Source organism: Egretta garzetta, unplaced genomic scaffold (genome assembly GCF_000687185.1).
Source record: "Egretta garzetta isolate BGI_Z169 unplaced genomic scaffold, ASM68718v1 scaffold117, whole genome shotgun sequence".
NCBI classification, from domain to species: domain Eukaryota; kingdom Metazoa; phylum Chordata; class Aves; order Pelecaniformes; family Ardeidae; genus Egretta; species Egretta garzetta.
Window position 1 is genome coordinate 2,736,627 of NW_009260479.1, and position 10,738 is coordinate 2,747,364.

Genomic DNA, 10,738 nt, shown 5'->3' on the forward strand with positions numbered 1-10,738 from the left:
TCCCTATTCCGCCTGATGACCCAGGACTACTGGGAGCGTCTGTACCAGCAGGTACCAGCATTGTACACAGAATTTGGAACCAGTCTTACAGGGAGAGCAATAGCTGAAGCAGAAAATGTGCAGAGAGGACAGGAAACCTCAAATAAAAACAATAACTGCAAGTCATCAAGCCCAGATTTTCCCTTCTGCCTTCCAGCAAGCTGTGACTCATGGAAAGAGATGCTGAAACGCTTCCCAGCAATAGCCCTATTACCCTACTAGTTTAGGGACTTAAAAAAAAAGTACTAAAAGGGTCCTGTATTGTCCTTCAAAAATACAAGAATGCCTCCTCCATTGTCCTCATGGGGTGTATGATCCCTGGTTCATAGGCAACGGCATAGGAAGAGGGAGAAAGAGGGGGAAGAAGGGCCAAGGAAGATAAAATTCCATTTAAGCTTCCTAAAGCATTGTGTCCAGGAAGCTGAGTGCTTCTAGAGATTTCAGAGACACATTGAAAGCTTGTATGTTATTTTTTATGATAATTTTTCTCTCTGGCATGTGTTGCTTACAGACCCTCAGAGCTTCTGGGAAGGTGTATATACTCTTCTTCATGCTGGTCATCTTTCTGGGCTCGTTTTATCTAGTCAACTTGATTCTGGCCGTAGTAACAATGGCATATGAAGACCAGAATAAGGCCACCATTGCTGAAACAGAGGCAAAGGAAAGGAAATTTCGGGAAGCCATGGAATTGTTGCAGAAGGAGCAGGAGGTAAATTATTCCCTTGCAAACATTAGTCTCAGTTCTCTGCTGTCAGTCACATAAGAAAAAGCATCGCTCCTTGTATACAGCTGTATAAAGTAGTCAGTCATGGGAACAGGAGCAAGTGATACCTTATTGAAAGTAGTGATTCCTAGAGCTGCAGCAGCAATTCCTTGTTCAGCTGTGTATTTTTCCTGTGAAACAATGGATTTTGTGGTGGCTAATTAGCATTAAAGGCTGTTGTTGCTGTAAGAAAAATAGTATTTTAAGATCTGGAAAATGTAAAATTCCATCAGCTAGCAGTTTGGAAAAGAAAATTGTTGGTTTTTAATTTTTCTTCTGTTTTATCGTTGTGGACTGCTGAGCAGAGAAATATACAGTAATTCAGCTGATAACTGCATTAACAACTGAGCCAAAACTTACTGTAGTTGAATTAAAAGTCTCTTGGTAACATAAATGGCTGAGAAGCTTCAGGAACAAAATACCCCTGTGTTTTGAAAACATTGTCCTAAATTCGGTATGGGAAGGAAAGTCAGCCACAGTGTGAATACAGACCCTAGGATCCCCAACCAAAAGACAGAGTTTTAATAGTGTTTGAGCACTTGTTTGGGGAAAAGGATATCTTCTACAGCATTATTTTCAACCTGAGTATTTTTATCGTCAGCAAATCTGCCATATGGAGGAATAGGAGCTATAATGTGATTATTTTGCCCCTGGCAGCCCCAATACATCCGATCACGTAACATACTGCAAATAGCAAATTGTTCAGTGCTCCATATGTTGGGGAAATTCTCTCCTCTTTCTTTTAGTGTTATCACATATTGGAAGATCTGTAATGAGTTTTGAGAAATGCAGATTGTTAAGAGGAAATAATATAGAGCACAGCAATGTTTTCTTTCTGCTGATATTCAAAGTACCCAGCAAACATATCATCCATGTTTTTGTTTTAATTTCAGTCATTGGCTATTAAAGGAATTGATATGCTCTCACTTAGCTCCTTTGAAGCCTCTTCTCTGTCTACCAAAGAAATCAAAGAAAGAAGCAATAGGAAAAAGAGAAATAAGTCCCTCGGGATAGAAGATAACGAAGAACAATTCCCCAAGTCACAGTCCACAGACAGTCAACGCAAGTTGGTAATCTACTGTCTGAATCTGAGATCCTTACAGCTGTTCCAAATGTAATACTAAAATAAATTGCTTGAAAGCACGAGCCAAATCCTACCAACACTGATCACTCTTATACCTTTATTTTAACAACCTTTTGGGATAAGGAAGAATTCTATGTAGGATTTCATTTGAAAAGGAAATATAATATACAAAGGATGGAAGCAAAGTTGTAATAACAATTAAAATACATTTTCTGTAACACTGAGGAATAGAAAAAAGTGAATGCCTATCAGAATTTAACTTTTGTGCCATCATTCTCTGTTAAAAAAATCTTACTTAAAATATAAATATAAAGCTTATCACAAAAATAACAGCTACAGCTTGTAGGATTTTATTATCTGCCTTTTAAAATCTGAGCAAAATCCTTCCTGAAAAATCTAAATTAAGTAAGAGTTTTGGATTTACTATGGTTGATAGGAAATGTTATGAAACTCTAAACACTTATGGCTTCCCAAAATCTTCTCTATGATATTATGCCATTCTCTCTCTATTTCTTTTACTGGGCTTTTAGTCTTTCCTCAGCCTGGTGTACGGTCCCAATGCAAATCAGGCGAAACGCAGACTTAGCCATGGGAGCGTGTTCAATTTCCAAATCCCTGCTTTAGAAGTCGATTCCAGATCGGATTTTGGCGATGAGGAGACCCGCAGTGCTGGGGAACACGAGATCCCGCGTCAGACACTGTTGGTCACGCAGATGGGAAGACGCTCCAGCGTGCAAAGTCAAATGAGCCACGGTTCTCACCCCGCTACCCCCAACTGTGCCCAGAGCAGCAAGCGGGCTAACGCCGACGACTGCAATGGGGTGATTGCGGTGATGGGAGGGGGAAACAGCAGGCTGCACGGTCTAGATCCAGTGTCCTCTGAAGGACTCATGCTTCCACCCGTAATGGAAGACCCGGGAAAGGGTGATCTGGTAAGTAAAAGATATTCTCTTCACATTATGGTTTCTCCAGAAGTGCCAGGTTTTCTGTGTCTGAAGAGCTTCAGTGAAATGGCAAACAGTGACGTGAAATGAAGTACACTGATGTGGGGAGTTACTTGTCATAGAAAGCGGGTTTTAATACTCTGATGAATTCCCGTAAACTCGAGTTCATTGCTTCAGTATTCCTGCTATAAACCCTGTTTTTCTGCTGTGCACAACTTGTACTAATATACCTTTGAAGGTTCCTAATGCTGGAATTATAAGTTACCAGAAAGCCTTTTTACTCCATACCCTGTCCAGGGGGGACAATTTTGAGCAGTGCCTGTAATTTCTTTCTCCTTCACAGAACCTTTAGCATCATGCAGAAACTTTGCCTGTGAGTTCCCCAAGTAGGTAGAGGTGCTTTTCTACCGGTTTATCCCTCATCTCTCTCCTTCTCCATTAGTCTCCGGAATATTTCCTAGGCCTATTTCCCCTCATACACTTATTTCCAAGGCTTGCGCTTGCCCGGTTGCTATTACATGCTTGCAGGATCCATTTACTGCAACATTATCACTGAAGAGTAAGCCCTTTGTTCTCAACATCTATTACATCTTGTAAAAAGGTACATTTATTTGGCTGCGTGTCATTGTTCCTAATAACTTTTATAGTTACTCATCATCACATCCTACTTCATTTTATTCCTGTGGCATCTCCCTAATCATGTTTACTTCCTTAAGCAGCCAGCTGTAAATGATGAGAGCAGCATGATGCATTTGCCTCCTCATCTGTCAGTGGAGTACTTTAACGAGGCCCTTCAGAGGCAAAGGGCAGCAAGTGCAGTCAGCATAATTACCAGTGTCTTGGAGGGTAAGTGGTTTCTCATTACACTTATTTCAATCCTAAAGTAATGCTAGCTTGAAAGACCAAAATGTCAATACGTTTCTTAAAGGTTAACAGAGATTTGTAGGTGTGTAGTTAAGAATTTCATTGTTAATTTGGCTGGTGTTTTTTTTTTTTTTTAAAAAGCATTATCACACAGTCTTTATGTACCAGAATGCATCCATTGCCTATGGTAAGATCTTCTGGGATGCTGTCTTCTTCTCCTGACCCTGAGATTGGTGACATGTCATGCAATTGCATGCATAGGCATGCAAAATCTAGCAATAAGATTATGCAAGCAAAATCAGCTGTGGCAGTTTCTGGGTTTTGACTACTTAACCTCACTGTTTTATTCCTTTAACTTACCTTTCCATGTGAATTTTGGGGGTAGTTTATAGCTGACTGTTATTGTGCCGACTGATAGTTTTGCTACAATTTTTGGCCCAGATTGTTTAGTTGTTTTGTGGACCAGGAGACCAGGATGAGGAATACTTTTTTTTATTTTATTTTTTTTATCAGCTCACCCGATCTTTGAAAAATTTTCAGGTCCCTAAAAAACAGATTACTAAAAGTGCCTACTGTGCTTTTATTTAGTTTTAAACAAGCTCCAGTTTGTCGATGAATTTTCACAGGACTTCAGAAGGGTCAAAAGTATTTTGCAGGCCTCACTAATATTGATGGTGAAGAAAGAAAGGCTATGAAATTTATATTTGACCAGCAGGATGCAAATGACAGATCCAGAACAGCTTCTATCCCATGTTCACCTATAGAAAATAGAGAAATATGGCAACTTGCATCAGCTGGGAAATGGTAGGCATGACCTTTCCAGTAGAAGTGGCCTAAGGCCAAATTTCAGGTGCTGTGGTTTGGATCTGCCTCAACTACAGTCAGAATGCCTGTGGCTGCCCTTGTCTCTCTGGATTCCCTTGACTCTTTAGACTCCGTTGAGAGTCAAAGGAGACAAAGAGATGTTGAGTGTAATGCCACCAATGTCCCAGACATCTACATAAGGGTAAGGTAAAAAGTGCCTTAGCTGCTCTATTGAGCTCTATCAAGAGCTTCTAGTGTTACACCTGTAGTTAGTCAAATGATTGTAGCACAAGTTTGGGTTTAAGACAAGTAAAACCTGATCCAAAGGCTTTTGAAGTAAGTTCACGTGAGTGCATTTTGAATCCAATTTTCTCTGAATTTTATCTTCATGTTTATTAGCTGACGTAGGTACTACATGAAAGGTAGAAAGTGCAGGTAAGCTTCAGGGCTCTGTGTGAGATGTGAGGTTTCCTTTTTCTTTTCTGGTCTTTTGAATACTTGAAGTTGTTATTTCACCATTTTTCTCAGTGATAACTATTTACTTATAGTGGGGTTTTCTTTTGCATTTAGAACTTGAAGAATCTCAGCGGAGATGCCCAGCATGCCTGAATGATTTTGCATTAAAGTATCTAATTTGGGACTGTTGTCCGCTTTGGTTGAGAATCAAGAAAAAAGTGGCTGCTTTCATAAAGGATCCTTTCATTGATCTCACCATCACTGTTTGCATTGTGGTGAACACTTTGTTCATGGCACTGGAGCACAATAATATGTCAGCTAATTTTAAGTTTATGCTTAATGTAGGCAACTTGGTAAGCAAATTCTCAGCTTTGTGACATTTTATACCAGGGATTGATTGATGGGTGTTTTCACCTGAAACATAAAGATTACTGTAAAAATTAAAAATTAGCAAACTCTGCATTTACAAAATCTAAATTTCTACCGTAGACAATTCCCAGATTTTTCTGATACACTTCTAATACATTCCTGAAAAGGCAAAATACAATCCTCCCATTTTAATTGGAAGTGTGTGAGAAGTTCATAAAAATGGGGTTTGTTGACCTGTCCATGAATGCTATTTGTGGGAATGTGATCAAAAGATAAAATAAATTCATAGCTACGTTTAGGCTGATGCTACTGTTTCTTTGTCACAGGTTTTTACAGGAATCTTCACTGCAGAAATGATCTTAAAAATCATCGCTCTAGATCCCTATTATTATTTTCAGCAGCACTGGAATATTTTCGACAGTATAATTGTCACATTGAGTTTAATTGAACTGAGTTTCCCCAAACACAAAAGCAAGAAAGAAAAGCGAAAAGGAGGAACCCTGTCAGTTTTACGATCCTTCAGGCTGGTAATGCTTCATGTTTAGTCAGATGTATATAACATTATGTTATGAATATAACAGACAATATTTCTGTTCTCTGCAGTTAGGATGTAAGAAATGGTTTTTTTTTAAAAAAATTTCTTTTTTCCTCCTCCTGGCATTAGGAATGAGAAACACATTCTTAAACTCCTTGTTAGAGTCAGAGTTTAATGATATATATATGTTTCTTTTGAATATACTAAGAAATATTCAGAGGAAAAAAATATTCTAGAGTAGACATGTCATAAAACTGATGTCTAAAATTAAAAACTAGCACAGGAAACTTAGGAAGAAAGTGTTAGAGGATGAACAGAGAAAAAACAATACTTAAAAATAGACATGAAATGACGTTAAGGCGTTCATATCTTATACCATGGACCAACTTATGTTCCTTTACCACAAGATAGACTACTTTTATAGTAACATAGCAGCCAGTCTTCCAACTTTGGTCCTTTGTGTTATGTATAAATTAGGCACCAGAATCTACATCAAGTGCATTGCACGGATACCTCCCTGCGTGGGCCAAACACTTACCAGGGACTCAAGTTAGCCTGGTCCTTCATGAGGCGGTTGGTTTCTGTTTGGAATGTTGCCCAGTTAAAAATAATCATCTATAAATACTTTTTAAAGAATATTGGCATCCCAGTGCCACAAATATTGCATTGCTGGGATAGTTCAGAATATCTGGAAAATGTTTTTTGTGGGATTTGGCGGTGCAAAGATGGGTTATCTCTACTGATGTCTAACACTATGTTTTATGTTTCTACACAGCTGAGGGTCTTCAAACTGGCAAAGTCCTGGCCAACTTTAAACACTCTAATTAAAATAATTGGTAACTCACTGGGCGCACTGAGTAATCTGACCCTTGTCCTGGCAATCATCGTTTTCATTTTTGCTATAGTAGGGATGCAGCTCTTTGGGAGAAGCTATGGGGAGAACAGCCATAAAATAAACAAAGACAGCAAGCCACGCTGGCACATGATGGACTTTTTCCACTCCTTCCTCATCATTTTCCGGATTCTGTGTGGAGAATGGATTGAGACCATGTGGGACTGCATGGTGGTCGCTGAACAACCACTGTGCCTTCTTGTCTTTCTGCTGGTCATGGTGCTAGGAAATTTAGTGGTGAGTTTTGCAATATGTTTAAAAGCCGGGCAGATGAGATGCTTAGGGACATGGGTTAGTGGTGGGATGGCAGTGTTAAGTTAATGGTTGGACTTGATGATCTTAAAGGTCTTTTCCAACCTAAATGATTCTATGATTCTATAATATTCTTCTCTTTATCCTGTGAATGGTAGAATCTACTTAATTGCCATTTTGTCAACAAAAGGCAGTTTCCCCAAACACAGGTGGAAGAGTTACCTGTGTGTGTTACAGTCTGTAAAAGCCTGTTTTGCCTTTCACTTTTGAGCCACTGTCCATATTTTCACATTTCGTGTGCTTTGCACACAGCATCACTTGACCTTTTCATGTGGCAGTGTGACAAGGAATATCTTTACCATAAATTGAATACAGGCAACTATGTTTCTTCACATCTTGGGATTTGGATGTAAATAATCAGTAAGGCTTATGGCTTACCTGCTTGAATTAATGGACCTGAGTGCTTAAGTCCCTCTGTAAACCAATTTTTAAATTTTTTTTGGTTTGTTTTAAGATCTCATGCAAGTATTGAATTCTTCATCACCAAATGGCAGAATCTACACTCTTATCACTGAAATCAGGATTTTCTTTAATCATGTCTAAGTACATTTATACCCAAGAGCTAGATCCTCCTATGTCATACCCTACACAGCCTCACACACCTGTGCTGGGGTGTAAGGGGTAGGCTACCTTCCTGGTCCTGTTCCATCATTTCTGCCGAAATCATAAAAATTTTTTTAGTAGCTTCGTTTCTCATGTCATTCTTAGTATCATTCATATACCAATCCTCCTTTAATTTAAGAAACTGTGGAAAAGAATTAAGTTTAGGCAGTCCTTTATGGGAAATATCTGTTCTGTGGCTGAATCCCAAATCCCCAGGTTTAAAGTCCTGCCTGTGCTACACCGCAGTGATTGATTTCAGTGATGAAAGGCTGCGAGTGATACTCATATCACATAATGTTAAGTGTCAAACAATTAAATGCTTAACCTATGCTCCTTGTTTAGGCTTTCTTATTATCAAAGCAAACAGAGAGGTATCTGAGAGTGAGATTTATTCCGACCTAAAGTCAATAACTAAGACAGATGGGATGAATTGGTCTCTGGAGGGCTCATGTTCTCCACTGACTGTGGTACCCGGATGACTCAGGGGTGCTATCTGCCCAGTTCTGACATGATAAAAATCAAGCTACGTAGATCCCATCCCAAACTGAAAGATTAGGAAAAAAATTAAATTCTCCTATTCCCTTAAAAAAAAAAAAAAGAGTGGGGTTTATAAATTCTTTTATTTAAATGGACTCAAAAGCAAGGAGGAAACCTCACTTTGAACTTCTCTTGATTTTGATTTTTGTGACAGTGTTGCAGATTTGATGGAACTGCTGGGCTTAAATCTGATTCTCACAGGATTTTGGAACGCCACAGAGGCCTGATTTAATTCTAGTTTGAAGAAGGAAAAGGCATTATTAAAATGACAAGCCATAACCATACCCTTTGCTACTACTGTAACCTTTGAAAAGTTGTTTTGGCCAAATAATGCATTTGACATGAACAGATCTGGTTTAGCTACTATTTTAAATAACTTTTTTGGGGGAAGAGGGTCATGGGAACATTGGGCTTTCTGAGAGAGAAGTTTACTCCATCAGCCATACCGTGATCAGTCATAGTCATTTCATGATTTCCTTGGTTTGATTTACTCAGTAAGACTGAACTTTGAAGAACACCGATACTATCAAAGTTAGAATTTAGATTTCTGAATGTTGGTCTCCTGACTTTTATTATTATTTCAATGACTTTCAGGTTCTCAACCTTTTCATTGCACTACTGCTGAATTCCTTCAGTACTGACTGTCTCCAGACAGCAGAGGATGATGGCGAGATGAACAATCTGCGGATTGCCTTTGCTCGGATTCACAAGGGATTTCACTTTGTGAAGAGCATTACATGGGATACCTGCTGTGGAAAGCTCCGGCATATAAAGAAAGCACACAGGAAGAAAATCAAATTGACTGCACAGAACCCGCTTGGGCTCAAACATGACGAAATAAAAAATTGTAAAGAGAATTACAGTAATGAATGGGTTGAGAAAAATGAGGACAAATGCTTAGGGCTTGAAGATTTTATTACCAATCCCAATGTATTTGTTTGTGTCCCTATTGCTGAGGCAGAGAATACAAGTGAGGGTTTTGAAGACGACGACAAGCTGAGCACATTTACAGACATAGAATACAGCAAACAGGTAATAAATTTACTTATATGTGTTGGAAAACTGGAATCATATATATATATACACACATATATTATATATTATATATATTTTATATATATATATACACACTGAGGGATGTATGTATGGTAGAAGACTGTCTCTAGTGGAATAAGGTGGCATAAGTTGATCCTTTTCCAGAGAGTTACCAAATTTTGAACTAGAACTAGAAGTACAAATGTTTGGAGTGAAGGTAAATTATCACTCGTAGCCTTTTAAAAATCAAAAGTTTTCCATGATCCTAAAAAAAGACCATAGTTTGGTTTGTTGCAGGAATTCCTAGCTGACACACTATGTTACACACAGGTAATTACAGAAATTACATAGCCCATAGATTGCCCGTAAGTAATCGTGGCAGTCCTTTGTGAACTTGGAATTTATTATATCAAAATTTATATACATAATGCCAGGTATTTTGGCATTATTACATGAGAAAAAAAAATGTTCTGACTAAAGAACATTATCATGGACTATGTAATATGAATATCATTATATTCATAATCATCATATTATTATTCATTATGTTATTATATACATATTATGTTTTGAATTTATAGCTCTGGTCCATTCTTTATATTTACCCTTGTTGAGTGTAGTACATAGTAATTACTAGAACAAGGTAAGAGTAGCTCTATAAGGTCATGTTTCGTATACGATGGCATATATTAGCCTATTTCATTGTTTCCTCTGAATGTTTCCATTCTATTTTAATCAGAGAAGATTGCCATTCTGGTCTCACGATTTCCCACCTTAAGTTTCCATCTTAATTCTTACTTAATTTCTGACTAGTTCACTAAAATACTAATTCCTTAGTTTGCTGTATGTCCTTCATCAAAATTTTCCCTTTATCTATCCTTAGGTAAAATCAGAGACTCAAAATAATTGTATCTTATAACTTTTGTCTGGAGAGTCCCACATTAAATGAAATGCATGTCTTATCTTTCTTTCTCTTCCAACTTGCCCACCCTCTAAAAAGGGAAAAGAAACCCCCTCTAATCTGCAGATTATTTTCAGGATGAAAATCACCTGAGGCAAAGGGGAGAAAGAAGGAAAAATTCAGGTAGCTGGAGTAAAGGATCAGGATTTTCCTCTGAAGAATTCAGTGTGCTTTACCTAGGGAAGGATAGGAAGCTTGAACCATCATCACCAGAACAAAAAGAGGTAACAATTTTTTTTTCGATGTCATCGACTTTCCAATGCTGGTCAAGCACAGGTACATTTCTTTTCAAGGATTCTCTGGAGTGGAGTCTGATGGCAGCAGTGGCTCTGAGCTTGCAGTAGCTGCTCTGCTGGTTAATAACAGGGCCAGAATTATGTGAATGAAATCGAAGCCTTGCTGGGTTTCTAGGTATTGATTTTTAAGAAAAATGTACGTGTAGGAAAGGGAGTGTTTAGAAAAGGAAAAACTACAAAATAATTTGATTCAAATAAATAATTTATAACATTCTCTCTGCTACTTTCCATTTACTGAAATCTG

The 10,738-nt window shown here is 38.1% G+C and overlaps 1 protein-coding gene across 1 annotated transcript in view; it reads left to right on the plus strand.

Annotated features, from left to right (window-relative positions):
- Positions 1 to 10,738, plus strand: part of LOC104130993 (sodium channel protein type 5 subunit alpha-like) — a 35,654-nt gene that overhangs the window by 10,408 nt on the left and 14,508 nt on the right. Inside the window, 10 exon segments of the mRNA XM_035899625.1 lie at positions 1 to 51; positions 551 to 748; positions 1,696 to 1,872; positions 2,417 to 2,818; positions 3,547 to 3,676; positions 5,069 to 5,307; positions 5,650 to 5,850; positions 6,634 to 6,987; positions 8,797 to 9,234; positions 10,276 to 10,422. The exon segment at positions 1 to 51 is cut by the window's left edge and continues 19 nt beyond it. Of these exon segments, the coding sequence (XP_035755518.1) occupies positions 1 to 51; positions 551 to 748; positions 1,696 to 1,872; positions 2,417 to 2,818; positions 3,547 to 3,676; positions 5,069 to 5,307; positions 5,650 to 5,850; positions 6,634 to 6,987; positions 8,797 to 9,234; positions 10,276 to 10,422 (2,337 nt within the window).